This window comes from Ranitomeya variabilis, chromosome 2 (genome assembly GCF_051348905.1).
Source record: "Ranitomeya variabilis isolate aRanVar5 chromosome 2, aRanVar5.hap1, whole genome shotgun sequence".
In the NCBI taxonomy this organism is placed as follows: Eukaryota; Metazoa; Chordata; class Amphibia; order Anura; family Dendrobatidae; genus Ranitomeya; species Ranitomeya variabilis.
This window is the reverse complement of record NC_135233.1, coordinates 971,748,373-971,767,019: the sequence shown is the minus strand read 5'-3', so window position 1 is coordinate 971,767,019 and position 18,647 is coordinate 971,748,373. Positions and strand designations below refer to the sequence as shown.

Below are 18,647 nucleotides of genomic sequence, written 5' to 3'. Positions count from 1 at the left end.
ACATTGGTGGACAGCTATTTTCAGGTCTCTCCAAAGACGCTCAATTGGGTTTAGGTCAGGGCTCTGGCTGGACCAGTCAAGAATGGTCACAGAGTTGTTCTGAAGCCACTCCTTTGTTATTTTAGCTGTGTGCTTAGGGTCATTGTCTTGTTGGAAGGTGAACCTTCGGCCAAGTCTGAAGTCCAGAGCATTCTGGAAGAAGTTTTCATCCAGGATATCTCTGAACTTGACCGCATTCATGTTTCCTTCAATGACAACCAGTCATCCTGTCCCTGCAGCTGAAAAACACCCCCATAGCATGATGCTGCCACCACCATGTTTCACAGTTGGGATTGTATTGTGCAGGTGATGAGCAGTGCCTGGTTTTCTCCACACATACCGCTTAGAATTATCACCAAAAAAGTCTGCATTTGTCTCATCATACCATAGAATCTTATTTCTCATAGCCTGGGAGTCCTTCATGTGTTTTTTTAGCAAACTCTATGTGGGCTTGTCTTGCACTGAGGAGAGGCTTCTGTCAAGCCCCTCTACCATAAAGGCCCAACTGGTGGAGGGCTGCAGTGATAGTTGACTTTGTGGAACTTTCTCCCATCTCCCTACTGCATCTCTGGAGCTCAGCCACAGTGATCTTGGGGTTCTTCTTTACCTCTCTCACCAAGGCTCTACTCCCATGATTGCTCAGTTTGGCTGGATGGCCAGGTTCAAGAAGACTTCTGGGTGTCCCAAACTTCCTCCATTTAAGGATTATGGAGGCCACTGTGCTCTTTGGAACCTTGAGTACTGCAGATATTCTGTTGTAACCTTGGCTAGATATGTGCCTTGCCACAATTCTGTCTCTGAGCTCCTTAGCCAGTTACTTTGACCACATGATTCTCATTTCATTTGACATGCACTGTGAGCTATGAGGTCTTATATAGATAGGTGTCTGCCATTCCAAATCAAGTCCTATCAGTTTAATTAAACAAAGCTGGACTCCAATGAAGGAGTAGATCCATCTCAGGCTGGTTTCACACGTCAGTGGCTCTGGTACATGTAGTGACAGTTTTGTGACGTACCGGAGACACTGACACACGTAGACCCATTCAAATGAATGGGTCTATGCACATGCCTGCGTGTTTTCATGGACCGTGTGTCCATGTGCAAAACACAGAGACATGTCCGCTTTTCTCCGGCAGCACGGTGCGCAAAGTGTCCCGCACACGTGCACACGGAGAACAGTGTGCACTCTCCTCCGTGTGCACGTCCCGCCGCAGGAGAAACAGCGCTACAGTTAAGCGCTGTCCTGTGGTGCTGAAGCCGGTATTCATCCCTTCTGTCCTGCTCGGCTGAAAGCAGCGCTTGCAGGAGAGAAGGGATGAAAGATCAAGTATGTCTCCTCCCAGCTCCGTCAGCTCGTTCTGTGTGAGCGGTCACGTGGTACTGCTCATTACAGTGATGAATAAGCGGCTCCACCTCCCATAGACCCCAAACTTTATTTTTAACAAAAATAAAAAATAGATTTTTCATCTCTTCTCTCCTGCAGGCGCTGCGGGGACAAGAGATGAATGCCGCCTTCAGCACCACACACTGGGGACAGCGCTTACTGTAGCGCTGTCTCTCCTGCATGGTCCGTGTGGTCCTCAGGTGGCACACGGGCGGCACACTGATGTGCCACGTGAGCACACGGACACGGATAACTCCGGTACCATTTTCTCCAGTACCGGAATTATCTGGACGTGTGAGACTAGCCTCAAGGAGGATCACAAGGAAATGGACAGCCTGTGACTTAAATATGAGTGTATGAGTAAAGGGTCTGCATACTTATGACCATGTGATATTTCAGTTTTTCTTTTTAATAAATTTGCAAAAATGTCAATATTTCTGTTTTTTTTCAGTCAAGATGGGGTGCAGAGTGTACATTAATTTAAAAAATGAACTTTTTTGAATTTACCAAATGGCTGCAATGAAACAAGGAGTGGAAAATTTAAAGGGGTCTGAATACTTTCCGTACCCACTGTATATGTGGTACTGGGAGGGAGTATGGGGGAAGGGGGATCGGTGCTGGCACCAAGCCGTCCAGATTCCTAGGCCCCATAGTGACCAGTGGCTTGTCACTATTAGCAGTACACCACTGACCACACAATGTAAATAGTACAATGCAGAGATACACGGTACTTATATATTATGTGGACGAACACCAATCCTATAAGAATAAGTGCACAAGTGTAAGAATACATAACACATGGGGGATATATCATTCTTTATTTACATTTGTATTTCATTATTTAAGAAAATTCAGATTCAAAGGGACCAAAACAGCATAAAAAAATAAAACCAATGATAAAATATATAGGTCTCTAGATATTATAAACTCATAATGAACATTTACTTACTGAAAATCATCAACTTCATTGGAAGATGAAATCTGTAAATGTAGAAATAATAATAATATTTAGTGTGATGAGAGTAATTCTACGATTGGCCGCAATGTCGCGATCAGCCCTGATTTCTCCATAAATACACACTTTCATATATGCATTTTCAATAAGGTAGAGGGAGATCAGTGTCCCCCAGACTCTCCTGATGATTATCTCATAGGGCCCATAAAGATGGGACATTTATCCTGGAATTACCATGTACCAGCCATAACCTCCCGCTCTATGTTTTCTATAGATCTCAGTGGAGTATATAACACTGATATCTGCTGACATCATGGAGATTCTATTTAGTATCTATATTATTCACGTCTCCCCATTCTGCACATTCATTCTGGGTGGTAATTCATGACTTACATCCATGAGCTGACGGGAAATGTTCTCCATTATATAAGAAAACTCTTGCCAATCGTCAATACAGAAAACTCTTGACAATCGCACTGAAAATGGATTGAGATAAGAGGAGAAAGTTTATATTCAGTAATAACAGACCAATCGTTACTCAGAAACAAATTGGGGACACCAAGCTCAGTATCAGGAGTAAAGACTGGAGGGAGATAAGAAAGAGAAGAGCAGGACGTGGCCATTATATGGAGGAAACATAGGAAAGGAATAGAAAATTATAGAAACTAATAATAATGAGAGAGCAGGAGACTCAGACGCAGCGTACTCACACTCCAACTCTACGGAACCCTCAGCGAGCATTCCGAAGCGCAGCTGCTTATATAGAGGTGTGATGTCACAGTGCGCAGGCCCAGCACATGCTACTCTGTGACATCACCATTCACAGCAGCTGTTACCTGTAACCTGGAAACTCTCTATAATAGACACAATATACCCTGTGAGCTGTTCCACGTTTCACTTTACACCCACAAACTTAAATGTGCTCTATTGGGATCTTATCTGATATATAGCAACACAAAGTAGGCAGTATTCGAGAACTGTAAATGAAATGATACCTGGTTTTATAATTATTATAATCCACATAGACATTCATGTACACAAATAGTCGTGCCTCTCCCTTTTTGATGTGGGCTCGCACGCTGAGCCCGCATATGATGGCTGATTTAAATCTCGCTCCAACCAGGGCTGTTAACCTGTTAAATCCGACTGTCAATCTCCGACAGGGGCACTTAACCAGTGTCAGCAGGGGGCGCGTCATTCCACACGTTCATTGACACACCAGTGACGTGATTGCAGGTCACCGATGGATTGCCGTGTCAGAGGTCTGCTGAAGACCCTTGTGCTTGTTGTCATGATGATTCTCCTGTGAAAGCCAGCCTCCAGATGGTGTTCATAGGAGATCATGATTCTCACTACAATTATGTATCGCACAATAAATCAGACGATTGCAGCTGCAAGTCCCATAAGGAGACTAGCAAATACAGTATAAAATGAAAAAAGAAAGTTTAAAATATATATATACACGTTCATAAAAATTTGATCTATCAAAATTTAAAATAAATTAATCCGGTGGGTAAACGGCGTAATGAGAAAAAAAAGAAGCCAGAATTATGTTTTTTTGGTTTTTTTTTTGGTCTTTGTAACACTGCAATAAAATGTAAAAGGTGGCAATCAAAACATTGTCTCCCCCCACTTCATTGTAAATTGTAAGCGCTCATGAGTCATCTTATTTTGCTTTAATTATTGCATTATTTTTAATGTTGTTACTTATGACTTGTGGATGAACTGTTAAACTGTAAAGGGCTGCGGAATATGTTGGAGCTATATAAATAAAAATTATTCTTATCATCTACCCCAAAATGGTATCAGGAAGAACGTCACCTCATAGCACAAAAAATAAGCCACCACACAGCACTATCTTCTGAAAATTGAAAGTGTTCCAGGTCTCGGAAAAAAAGAGACACAAGCAAAGTTTTTTTTTTGTTTGTTTTTTTTACAAATTTCCTATTTTTTAGTTTTATCACTTAAATAAAAAAATAGACGTTTGGTATCTGTGTCCTCATACTGACCTGGAGAATTATATTGTAGGGTGTTATGACCCCAATGGCGAGGGTCTCAGAGGAACGTGGAAGTCTGCAGAATACAAAAATCCAGCTCATAGGGCAGTGGTAACTGGGTTGACCATATATCTACTCCTAACGCCAACACTAGAAGTAGCCGGGGATCATTCCTACGTTGATTCTAGATGACACGCGCCAGCCGGAGAATCTAGCTACCCCTAGTAGAGGAAAACAAAGACCTTTCTTGCCTCCAGAGAAGGGGACCCCAAAGCTGGATAGAAGCCCCCCACAAATAATGACGGTGAGGTAAGAGGAAATGACAAACACAGAAATGAACCAGGTTTAGCACAGAGAGGCCCGCTTACTGATAGCAGAATAAAGAAAGGTAACTTATATGGTCAACAAAAACCCTATCAAAATCCACACTGGAAATTCAAGAACCCCCGAACCGTCTAACGGTCCGGGGGGAGAACACCAGCCCCCTAGAGCTTACAGCAAAGGTCAGGATATAGATTTGGAACAAGCTGGACAAAAATACAAAACCAAAACAAATAGCAAAAAGCAAAAGGCAGACTTAGCTGATATAACTGGAACCAGGATCAGTAGACAAGAGCACAGCAGACTAGCTCTGATAACTACGTTGCCAGGCATTGAACTGAAGGTCCAGGGAGCTTATATAGCAACACCCCTAACTAACGACCCAGGTGCGGATAAAAGGAATGACAGAAAAACCAGAGTCAAAAAACTAGTAACCACTAGAGGGAGCAAAAAGCAAATTCACAACAGTACCCCCCCCTTAGTGAGGGGTCACCGAACCCTCACCACGACCACCAGGGCGATCAGGATGAGCGGCATGAAAGGCACGAACTAAATCGGCCGCATGAACATCAGAGGCGACCACCCAGGAATTATCCTCTTGACCATAGCCCTTCCACTTGACCAGGTACTGAAGCCTCCGCCTGGAGAGGCGAGAATCCAAGATCTTCTCCACCACGTACTCCAACTCGCCCTCAACCAACACCGGAGCAGGAGGCTCAGCAGAAGGAACTACAGGCACAATGTACCGCCGCAACAAGGACCTATGAAATACATTGTGAATAGCAAATGACACAGGAAGATCCAGACGAAAAGATACAGGATTAAGGATTTCCAATATCTTGTAAGGCCCAATAAAACGAGGTTTAAATTTGGGAGAGGAGACCTTCATAGGAACAAAGCGGGAAGAAAGCCACACCAAATCCCCAACGCGTAGTCGGGGACCCACACCGCGGCGGCGGTTGGCAAAGCGCTGAGCCTTCTCCTGTGACAACTTCAAGTTGTCCACCACATGATTCCAGATCTGCTGCAACCTATCCACCACAGAATCCACCCCAGGACAGTCAGAAGGCTCCACATGACCCGAAGAAAAGCGAGGATGGAAACCAGAGTTGCAGAAAAAAGGCGAAACCAAGGTGGCGGAACTAGCCCGATTATTAAGGGCAAACTCAGCCAACGGCAAGAATGTCACCCAATCGTCCTGATCAGCAGAGACAAAACACCTCAAATAAGCCTCCAAAGTCTGATTGGTTCGCTCCGTCTGTCCATTAGTCTGAGGATGGAAAGCAGACGAAAACGACAAATCAATGCCCATCCTTCTACAAAAGGATCGCCAGAACCTGGAAACGAACTGGGATCCTCTGTCTGACACAATATTCTCAGGGATGCCGTGCAAACGAACCACGTTCTGGAAAAACACAGGAACCAGATCGGAAGAGGAAGGCAGCTTAGGCAAAGGAACCAAATGGACCATCTTGGAGAAGCGATCACATATCACCCAGATAACGGACATGCCCTGAGATAGCGGAAGATCAGAAATGAAATCCATGGAGATATGTGTCCAAGGTCTCTTCGGGACAGGCAAGGGCAAGAGCAAACCGCTGGCACGAGAACAGCAAGGCTTAGCTCGAGCACAAGTCCCACAGGACTGCACAAATGACCGCACATCCCTTGACAAGGAAGGCCACCAAAAGGACCTGGCCACCAGATCTCTGGTGCCAAAAATTCCCGGGTGACCTGCCAACACCGAGGAATGAACCTCGGAAATGACTCTGCTGGTCCACTTATCCGGGACAAACAGTCTGTCAGGTGGACAAGACTCAGGCCTATCAGCCTGAAATCTCTGCAACACACGTCGCAGATCCGGAGAAATAGCTGACAAGATAACTCCATGTTTAAGAATACCAACAGGATCAGCGACTCCAGGAGCATCAGGCACAAAGCTCCTAGAAAGAGCATCGGCCTTCACATTCTTTGAACCAGGTAAATACGAGACAACAAAATCAAAGCGGGAGAAAAACAATGACCAGCGGGCCTGTCTCGGATTAAGGCGTTTAGCAGACTCGAGATACATCAGATTTTTGTGATCAGTCAAGACCACCACACGATGCTTAGCACCCTCGAGCCAATGACGCCACTCCTCAAATGCCCATTTCATGGCCAACAACTCCCGATTGCCCACATCATAATTTCGCTCGGCAGGCGAAAACTTCCTAGAGAAAAAGGCACAAGGTTTCATAACAGAGCAACCAGGGCCTCTCTGCGACAAAACGGCCCCTGCCCCAATCTCCGAAGCATCCACCTCAACCTGAAAGGGAAGTGAGACGTCAGGCTGGCACAAAACAGGCGCCGAAGTAAACCGGCGTTTCAACTCCTGGAAAGCCTCCACGGCAGCAGGAGCCCAGTTAGCTACATCGGAGCCCTTCTTGGTCATATCCGTCAAAGGTTTCACAATGCTAGAAAAATTAGCGATAAAACGACGGTAGAAGTTAGCGAAGCCCAAGAACTTCTGAAGACTCTTAACTGACGAGGGCTGAGTCCAATCAAGAATAGCTCGGACCTTGACTGGGTCCATCTCCACAGCAGAAGGGGAAAAAATGAACCCCAAAAAGGGAACCTTCTGTACACCAAAGAGACACTTTGAGCCCTTGACAAACAAAGAATTTTCACGCAAAATTTTAAAGACCAACCTGACCTGCTCCACATGCGAATCCCAATAATCAGAAAAAACCAAAATATCATCCAGATAAACAATCAAAAATTTATCCAGATACTTCCGGAAAATGTCATGCATAAAGGACTGAAAAACTGAAGGCGCATTGGAGAGCCCAAAAGGCATCACCAAGTACTCAAAATGACCTTCGGGCGTATTGAATGCGGTTTTCCATTCATCACCTTGCTTAATGCGCACAAGGTTGTACGCACCACGAAGGTCTATCTTGGTGAACCACTTGGCACCCTTAATCCGGGCAAACAAGTCAGACAACAGCGGTAAAGGATACTGAAATTTGACAGTGATCTTATTTAAAAGCCGATAATCAATACAAGGTCTCAAAGATCCGTCCTTTTTTGCCACAAAAAAGAATCCCGCACCAAGAGGGGAAGAAGACGGACGAATATGTCCTTTTTCCAGAGACTCCTTGATATATGAACGCATAGCGGTATGTTCAGGTACCGACAGATTAAACAGTCTTCCCTTAGGAAATTTACTGCCTGGGATCAAATCTATAGCACAGTCACAGTCCCTATGAGGAGGCAGTGCACTGGACTCAGACTCACTGAAGACATCCTGATAATCAGACAAATACTCCGGAACTTCCGAAGGCGTAGAAGAAGCAATAGACACAGGCAGGGAATCCTCATGAATACCACGACAGCCCCAACTTGAGACTGACATAGCCTTCCAGTCCAGGACTGGATTATGGGTCTGTAACCATGGCAGCCCTAAAACGACCAAATCATGCATTTTATGTAAAACCAGGAAACGTATCACCTCGCGGTGTTCAGGAGTCATGCACATGGTAACCTGAGTCCAATACTGCGGTTTATTTGCTGCCAATGGTGTAGCATCAATACCCCTAAGAGGAATAGGATTTTCTAATGGTTCAAGAGTAAATCCACAGCGCTTAGCAAATGAGAGATCCATGAGACTCAGGGCAGCACCTGAATCTACAAACGCCATGACAGGATAAGATGACAGTGAGCAAATCAAAGTTACAGACAGAATAAATTTAGGTTGCAAATTACCAACGGTGACAGGACTAACAACCTTAGCTATACGTTTAGAGCATGCTGAGATAACATGTGTAGAATCACCACAGTAGTAGCACAAGCCATTCCGGCGTCTATGAATTTTCCGCTCATTTCTAGTCAGGATTCTATCACATTGCATTAAATCAGGTGTCTGTTCAGACAACACCATGAGGGAATTTGCGGTTTTTCTATCACATTGCACCGAATTAGGTGTCTGTTCAGACAACACCATGAGGGAATTTGCGGTTTTGCGCTCCCGCAACCGCCGGTCAATTTGAATAGCCAGTGCCATAGTATCATTCAGACCTGTGGGAATGGGAAAACCCACCATAACATTTTTAATGGCTTCAGAAAGGCCATTTCTAAAATTAGCGGCCAGTGCACACTCGTTCCAATGTGTCAGCACGGACCATTTCCGAAATTTTTGGCAATACACTTCAGCCTCGTCCTGCCCCTGAGACATAGACAGCAAGGCCTTTTCTGCCTGAATCTCAAGATTGGGTTCCTCATAAAGTAAACCGAGCGCCAGAAAAAACGCATCAAGATCAGCCAATGCCGGATCTCCTGGCGCCAGCGAAAAAGCCCAATCCTGAGGGTCGCCCCGTAAGAACGAAATAACAATTTTTACTTGCTGAGCAGAATCTCCTGATGAACAGGGTCTCAGGGACAAAAACAATTTACAATTATTCACGAAATTCCTAATCTTAAACCTGTCTCCGGAAAACAGTTCAGGAATCGGTATTTTAGGTTCTGACCTAGGATTTCTGATAACATAGTCTTGTATGCCCTGCACACGAGTAGCCAGCTGGTCCACACTTGTAATCAAGGTCTGGACATTCATGTCTGCAGCAAGCATAGCCACTCTGAGGTAAAGGGGAAGGAGAAAAAAAAAAAAAACTCAGAATCTTCTTTCTTATAATCCCGCTTCTGCAATGCATTAAACATTTAATACTGGCCTGGCAAACTGTTATGACCCCAATGGCGAGGGTCTCAGAGGAACGTGGAAGTCTGCAGAATACAAAAATCCAGCTCATAGGGCAGTGGTAACTGGGTTGACCATATATCTACTCCTAACGCCAACACTAGAAGTAGCCGGGGATCATTCCTACGTTGATTCTAGATGACACGCGCCAGCCGGAGAATCTAGCTACCCCTAGTAGAGGAAAACAAAGACCTTTCTTGCCTCCAGAGAAGGGGACCCCAAAGCTGGATAGAAGCCCCCCACAAATAATGACGGTGAGGTAAGAGGAAATGACAAACACAGAAATGAACCAGGTTTAGCACAGAGAGGCCCGCTTACTGATAGCAGAATAAAGAAAGGTAACTTATATGGTCAACAAAAACCCTATCAAAATCCACACTGGAAATTCAAGAACCCCCGAACCGTCTAACGGTCCGGGGGGAGAACACCAGCCCCCTAGAGCTTACAGCAAAGGTCAGGATATAGATTTGGAACAAGCTGGACAAAAATACAAAACCAAAACAAATAGCAAAAAGCAAAAGGCAGACTTAGCTGATATAACTGGAACCAGGATCAGTAGACAAGAGCACAGCAGACTAGCTCTGATAACTACGTTGCCAGGCATTGAACTGAAGGTCCAGGGAGCTTATATAGCAACACCCCTAACTAACGACCCAGGTGCGGATAAAAGGAATGACAGAAAAACCAGAGTCAAAAAACTAGTAACCACTAGAGGGAGCAAAAAGCAAATTCACAACAGTAGGGTCAGTTTTACGATATAGTGAACATAGTAAATAAAACTTTCCCTCAAAAATTGTGACATTGCACTCTTTTTGCAATTTTAAAGCACTTGGATTTTTTCCCCACTTTCCAGTGCATCACATGATAAAATGAATGGTGTCATCAAAAATACAACTTGTCCCACAAAAAAACAAGCCCTCATATTGCTATGTGGCTGTAAAAGCTAAAAAAAAATAAAGGTCTTAGAAGAAGGAGAGGAAAAAACAAAAATGTAAATAAGAGGTTAAATGTAAATCTGAAAATTGTGCCGTGCCTTTGTCTTCTGCCTCTCCCCTCCCTGAGTCAGTATTGTACTGGATCACCTTTCGCTACTATTACTGCTGCAAGTCTTTTGGGTCAAGTACCAGAATTGCAGATCTTTGCAGAACAGGAAAAATGTGGAACAGATCACGGGGTATAAATAGGCACTGTACATACTTTTATATGTATTGTAGTAGTGACAGAGTTACACATTCAATTTTTAGCAAGACCGGAATTTGAAGTAGAGAAAGGTGGACAAACTTGGAAATTGCCCATGATCTCCATCCCTAAAATAACATCCAGTGTCTACAAGCCGGAGACTTCACTGATGTTACCATCCTTTTCTTACTCGTAGTTCTGCCCTTATTGTAATAGTAGTCAGCTCTCTGTGCTCTTGGCGTCTGTGTGATAGATTTGTGTGGTATACAGCAGTCACTCGTAGAAAGAGGGCAGCAGCCTGTACCAGTAACGAGATGGCGGTATGTGGCACTACTCAGCCAACAGCTTTATTATCACCCATCTAGTAGTGCATTGGATCTTCTTGGGCCTTCAGAACTGCAACAATTCATCATGGAGTAGATTCCACGAGGTCCTGAAATCGATATGCAGGAATATTAGCCCATGTGGACCTTTACTCCACCTCCACCAGCCTGAAGAACTGATGATACTTGATGGGAAGGATTCATCGATTCAGGTTTTTTTGCACCAAATTCTGATGATCCTCCCATCAGCGCAATGCATAATGAATAACAGTGCGGGGCGGGGGATTCAGGTGGCCGCACTGACAATGAACACTGCGCAGGCCCCAGGCAGGCACGCACAGCGCAGGCGCCGGATTTCAGACGATAACAGCGCTCAGGGGGCGGGGACCATCGCCCCTGAAGAGAAGAGTGACGGCAGTTGGAAGATTCATACAGGACGCTTCGGACCGCCTCCCGGTATAATATCTGGTATGTGTGGCCAATTTTTATAAAGGTTTTTTTGAGGTAATAAATGAATCAAAAACTAAAAGAGCCACCTTGTTAGACTGCAGCATTACTGCTGCACAAGGTGGCTCTTTTAGTTTATAACGGCTGGGGGGGGGTGACAGTGGCCCTTTAAAAAGATGAGAGAGGCCTGTAAGTGACATCATAGGTAGACCACAACTATGGGAGTCAAAATGAGAAAACTTATCCAGAAAATCACCTTGTCTGATTTGGAAAGATTTATTTTGCTAATTATGGTGGAAAATAAGTATTTGGTCATTAACAAAAGTTCATCTCATTATTTTATTATATATCCTTTGTGGGCAATGACAGAGGTCAAACGTTTTCTGTAAGTCTTCACAAGGTTGTCACACACTGTTGGTGGTATGTTGGCCCATTCCTCCATGCAGATCTCCTATAGAGCAGTGATGTATTGTGCCTGTCGCTGAGCAACACAGACTTTCAACTCTCTCCACATGTTTTCTATGGAGTTGAGATCTGGAGACTGGCTAGGCCACTCCAGGACCTTCACATGCTTTTTACGAAGCCACTCCTTTGTTGCTCTGGTGGTGTGCTTGGGATCATTATCATGCTGAAAGACCCAGCCACGTTTCATCTTCAATGCCCTTGCTGATGGAAGGAGGTTTGCACTCAAAATCTCATGATACATTGCCCCATTCATTCTTTCATATACATGGATCAGTCGTCCCGGGCCCTTTGCAGAGAAACAGCCCCAAAGCAGGATGTTGCCACCCCCATGCTTCACAGTAGGTATGGTGTTCTTTGGATGCAACTCAGCATTCTGTCTCCTCCAATCATGACAAGCTTTGTTTCTACCAAACAGATCTACTTTGGCTTCATCAGACCATATGACATTCTCCCAATACTCTTCTGGATAATCCAAATGCTCTCTAGCAAACTTCAGATGGGCCCGGACATGTACTGGCTTAAGCAGGGGGACACATCTGGCACTGCAGGATCTGAGTCCCTGGCAGCGTAGTGTGTTACTGATGGTAGCCTTTGTTACGGTGGTCCCAGCTCTATGCAGGTCATTCACTGGGTCCCCCCCGTGTAGTTCTGGGATTTTTGCTCACCGTTCATGTGATCATTTTGACCCCTTGGGGTGAGATCTTTCGTGGAGCCCCAGATCAAGGGTGATTATCAGTGTTCTTGTATGTCTTCCATTTTCTTATTATTGCTCCCACAGTTGATTTCATCACACCAAGCTGCTTGCCTATTGCAGATTCAGTCTTCCCAGCCTGGTGCAGGGCTACAATTTAATTTCTTGCGTCCTTCGACAGCTCTTTGGTCTTCACCATAGTGGAGTTTGGAGTGTGACTGTTTGAGGTTGTGGACAGGTGGCTTTTATACTGATACCAAGTTCAAACAGGTGCCATTATTACAGGTAATGAGTGGAGGACAGAGGAGCCTCTTAAAGAAGAAGTTACAGGTCTGTGAGAGTCAGAAATCTTGCATGTTTTTAGGTGACCAAATACTTATTTTCCACCATAATTTGCAAAACAAATCTTGCAAAATCAGACAAGGTGATTTTCTGGATTTGTTTCCTCATCTTTTTAAGTGGGAGAACTTGCACATTTAGTGGATGACTAAATACTTTTTTTCCCCACTGTACATATAAAAAGTTTGGGGAGGGTGGCGTCAAATCTTGCAAACAGATTCCCTTTAAAACACAAGGCTGGTCCTAAAATGAGAAAATGTGACACCAACTTTTGCCACAACTGAAATAGTGATGGAGCACGAGATGGAATTCAATGTTTTACCTCTCTGGTTTCTTGTTGGTCCCCACATTTTCCTTTAAATGCTGTAAAGTGAATATACTGTGCCAGGAAGATAGTTGTAAACAATAAGGAAGATAAAAGCAATGTCACATACATACTTATGAGCTATTTGGAAATTGCCTATAGGAGACAAATGTACAGTATCCAAATTAAATGTATACTTTGGAGGGTATGAAGAATTACTTTAGATGTCTCACTTTCTGAAGATAACAGAAAAGAAAGATTGTCAAAGCACAAAGAAGCTATCCTTCAATAATTTTATAATTATAAAGCACCTTCACTTCCCAGACAAAACCTGAGAAATTAGGCATGAAATAATATATGACACATGAGGAGGCAAGAACAAGACCCATGTCCCAGATAGGAGTTAATGGCAGAGTACAAGCACCTTTATGCTAACAGAATAAAACAGAAGCCGCTGTTGCCTCCTCCAGAGCACGATCAATGAGAAACATTTGACTGTATGCGCTAAAAAAAAGCATCAAGGGGAAATCAAACAGGGTGGAAGAATAAATAATGAGCTGGAAATTATATGCATCCTATGTATCGTCATTAGAGTCAAATCCGTTTCATCTTGTTCATCACAGCTCTAGAATGTCTCTTCTTGGTACATGTTCACATCAGAAGACTTTCATACAGCAGCTCAACACTCTCCGTTTCTGACCACACTGACCAGAAATGAACAAAGGCTGTAGTCAGAGGTGACATGAGACAAGGTGCAGTAACGTGTACTAATGTGTATAGCATGTCAGGTCTGGTTCTCTGGTCAAACTGAGCTATGGTGAAAAAATGGTTACAGTTAAATTTCCTCAAATGTTGCATAAATAGTACATGCAAATATAAGAAAAAATAATAATATATCTTCTTTCTTCACTTATGAGCCACTTCTCTCCCATAACCTTCAGAATAAATCTGTCTTGCTCAAGACAACCTCATTGAGCAATAAGGTTACAACTACCTAACTATAGATTAGGGAAGAGGAGCCAACAGAAAGAAGCGGAGAGACATACACGGATAGCACTGCTGCTTCCAGTGTTTATCTCAGCCCAGTGCTGGATTCACATCTACACTGATCAATACTGCTGTATATTGTCCAGCATGCTGCTGTTGCTTCTTAAATGTACTCTATACACAAAGAATGACTGAGCAATCCAACTACAAGCACTTGGTGCTCCATGGCGGGGCCAGTCATTTATATACACCTTCCCACCTGCTTGTTTTCCATCTATCTTCACCCCTCTGTGGCTCTATGGAGACAAAGCTATGAATCAAAGATGAAGGGGGAGAGATGGAAATCAAGCAGGTGGGAAGGTACATTTAAATAATTGGCCCCACTGTGAAGCACCAAGTGATGGGATTTAGTTTGAACAGTCATTCTGTGCTGACAGACTACTTTTAACATATGGATTCCTCCTCTTCTGTCTCTATGTATTGGAGACGTCTGTTACACACCTGTCCCCAGTTTAGGCTCTGCTCCCTTCACCTCGGTCCACTGCCCTCTGTTGTGCTCCACATTGGGCTTTGCAGGTTGCCTGGTATGTGACATCATCTCCCTGGGCCTTTTAAGGCTCATTAGGACAGAAACCTGTGTCTTTGGATTGTTATTCAACACTTTAGTTTGTTACTCTCCTCCTCTTGTGCACACGGAGTTACTGCTTCTATCTCGGCTGACTTTGCTGCATCCATTCTGCTGTTTCCAAAATTCCTGAGGGTGCCTTGTCTTCTCTCTCCATATGTCATCCTACCAGTTGCACCAACTCTCGGGGCCCGTATATCCACCTGGACCTGGGGCTTAATGGGTCCACTTCACCAATTGAGCCTAAACAACATCATAGCAGTTAGTCTCCACTCACTAACTCAGAGGTAACTGGAAATTAGAGATAAAGTGTGCAAAAGGGAAAACTGGTTAAAAAGGCAGAATACAAGTCAAAATGGCCAGAAAGTATTAGTCTCATGTACACAGTTTATTTTGAAAAGTAAGCTTTAAAAATCTGAAAAGTTTAGAAGGTCATGTGAGGTCAAGAATGGGACATTAAAGGAGGAAGTTAAGGTCAGTTATTCAGTGGTAGAACATTTATGATTAAACAATTGCATCTATGGTAATAAGAGGCCTGGATGTCACCACTAATGGCTGCAAAATAAGACCTGAATTATAGTTTATTTGCATCATAAGTCAATGTCAAGATAGGAATATTGCATTTCTTGCTCTACCAAAGGCCAGCCTGGGCTCATATATTAGCAGACCCTCTTACGTTATCATATGTAATAAGATTTGTGAATTCCATTTCTCTTTTCTTAAAGTTGAATAGACAAATGGAGTTGAAAAATGCAGGTGTAATCTTAACCAAGAAGAATGTAAGGTAGAATGCCATTTACTGTAACTGCAATGCAGACATTCTAGAGCGGACCTCTAACCGAAACAGAAAACTTCGCTGTACTCCTGAATGTAACACTTGTGAGAAGTCTATAGTCTGCAATTCTAGCTGTTTGAGGTCATCTTGTTTTGCTCTCACAACCATTGTCTGACCGCCCCATTTAGACCTTTGGACAATACAGGGGGGAACCCTCTGCTTCGGACCCCCTTCTATGAGCCAGAACACAACACCGGGTGGTACAAGCTGTTCCCGTTCTGATAGACTTCAGCTGCCTTTGCATTACATTGATAGCCATTTATCTGAATGGCGACCATGTATATCTATAGGGTAGATCCCAACCTGGCGCAAACGATGTCATAAGCGGCATCCACATTTTGAAAGATGTTTTCTTTTTTTAATCTGAGTTATGCTCTATTTAGTTATCGTAGCACTAACTATTTAGATTGTAAAGTAAAAAGATCAGGGGGGAAATACCAGTAGTGATATTAGTGACGGAGGTCATTTATTGGTATTTAAAGGGATGATCTGGTATCCAAATGATGTAAAATACTGAAATATCTAATATTCACCTTATCATCCACTGTCACAGATCTTCCTCTTGTACTTCTTGTTCTCATGACATGGATATGTGACTATTGCAGCCTATCACTTACTGAAGCAGTGATATGTTGGTCACATGTCCCTCCAGATAATGCAGGAAATGCAGAGACTGGTGGGGAACCCAGGAGCTCTGTAAGGTAAAGATTAGTTATTGCAATACCTTACATCCTTCTTAGCTTTTCTTTTTTTATTAATAAGTAGCATGTGTATGACATAAGTACATAAAAAGAAAAGAACACAACATCATTTTATTGACATAACTGGAAACAGACTTTAATACAGTAAGAGATCTCAGCACAGAAAATAAAGAGTTGTCACATATTTCGCCTTGATGCATATGAAATTACCAAGGTAATGCATTGTACAGAGGGCACCGTCCAACTATTGATCAGGACCCATGAAACTGTATTAGAAGAAACTTCTACACCTTATATTCCTATTTTTATTTTAAAAACATATTCAATTAAAATCAATTTAATTAATCAAGCAGGATCCGCTGAGAGGCCAGTGCATTAGACAGAGAGCACGTGCTCAAAGCCTCATTTATAGAGAATCGGTAACAACCTCATGCAAATATACAACATATAAAGGTGAAGGATGATTTAAAGAGGACCCACCTCTTGCCATAAATATGTACGCGTTATTACCTGGTGTAAATGCTGCCATTTGCCTGAATTCGGGTGTCGTTTTTCTTTTGTCCCTACATATCTCCATTGTTGAGCTATGACCTCCTCTTCCTTGTATGAAACACATCTTTATTTAGCAAGGGGGTGTGATTCTCAAGAAGAAACACATGGGGAAGAGTTGAGGACCACACCCACTTGGCTAAAAATATATTTACATATATTTACATATAGACAGTTTACAACAGTCTCTGTGGATTTCATTCATATGCAGTATTTTTTGTACATTGAATTTGACATGTTTGCAAGATTTAATGACGTGTCTGTACCATTATGTGTCCGTGGGCAGGGACCCTAACCATGTGTCAATCATTAAAATGGTATAAATATTTGTGCAAAGTGTCATAGGAGGCCTCACTAAGTTAGCTGCATTACTTATTTATTCTACTCACTTATAAAGCGCTATTAATTCTATAGCATTTTAACCCCTTTACCCCCAAGGGTGGTTTGTACGTTAATGACCGGGCCAATTTTTACAATTCTGACCACTGTCCCTTTATGAGGTTATAACTCTGGAACGCTTCAACGGATCCTGGTGATTCTGACATTGTTTTCTCGTGACATATTGTACTTCATGATAGTGATAAAATTTCTTTGATATTACCTGCGTTTATTTGTGAAAAAAATGGAAATTTGGAGAAAATTTTGAAAATTTCGCAATTTTCCAACTTTGAATTTTTATGCAATAAAATAACAGAGATATGTCACACAAAATACTTAATAAGTACATTAACATTTCCCACATGTCTACTTTACATCAGCACAATTTTGGAACCAAAATTTTTTTTTGTTAGGGAGTTATAAGGGTTAAAAGTTGACCAGCAATTTCTCATTTTTACAACACCATTTTTTTTTAGGGACCACATCTCATTTGAAGTCATTTTGAGGGGTCTATATGATAGAAAATAACCAAGTGTGACACCATTCTAAAAACTGCACCGCTCAAGGTGCTCAAAACCACATTCAAGAAGTTTATTAACCCTTCAGGGGTTTCACAGGAATTTTTGGAATGTTTAAATAAAAATGAGCATTTCACTTTTTTTCACAAAAAATTTACTTCAGCTCCAATTTGTTTTATTTTACCAAGAGTAACAGGAGAAAATGGACCCCAAAGGTTGTTTTACAATTTGTCCTGAGTACGCCGATACCCCATATGTGGGGGTAAACCACTGTTTGGGCGCATGGCAGAGCTCGGAAGCGAAGGAGCGCCATTTGACTTTTCAATGCAAAATTGACTGGAATTGAGATGGGACGCCATGTTGCGTTTGGAGAGCCACTACTGTGACTAAACATTGAAACCCCCACAAGTGACACCATTTTGGAAAGTAGACCGCTAAGGAACTTATCTAGATGTGTGGTGAGCACTTTGACCCATTAAGTGATTCACAGAAGTTTATAATGCAGAGCCGTAAAAATAAAAAATCATATTTTTTCACAAAAATGATCTTTTCGCCCCCAATTTTTAATTTTCCCAAGGGTAAGAGAAGAAATTGGACCACAAAAGTTGTTGTCCAATTTGTCCTGAGTACGCTGATATCCCATATGTGGGGGGGAACCACCGTTTGAGCGCATGGCAGAGCTCGGAAGGGAAGGAGCGTCATTTGGAATGCAGACTTAGATGGATTGGTCTGCAGGCGTCACATTGCGTTTGCAGAGCCCCTGATGTAACTAAACAGTAGAAACCCCCACAAGTGATGCCATATTGGAAACTAAACCCCCCAAGGAACTTATCTAGATGTGTTGTGAGAACTTTGAACCCCCAAGTATTTCACTACAG

General features: G+C 42.9%; 1 protein-coding gene across 2 annotated transcripts in view; it reads right to left on the bottom strand.

The window, feature by feature from the left end:
• LOC143810076 (uncharacterized) overlaps positions 1-2,906 on the bottom strand; it is a 48,973-nt gene extending 46,067 nt beyond the window's left edge. For both annotated transcript variants that reach the window (XM_077292961.1, XM_077292962.1), the window contains exons 1-2: positions 2,772-2,906; positions 2,373-2,404 (exon numbers count right to left, since the gene is read on the bottom strand). In XM_077292961.1, the coding sequence (XP_077149076.1) occupies positions 2,373-2,404; positions 2,772-2,801 (62 nt within the window). In that variant the 5' untranslated portion in view covers positions 2,802-2,906. The remainder of the gene's footprint in view (positions 1-2,372; positions 2,405-2,771) is intronic.
• Positions 2,907-18,647: the final 15,741 nt, after the last annotated feature.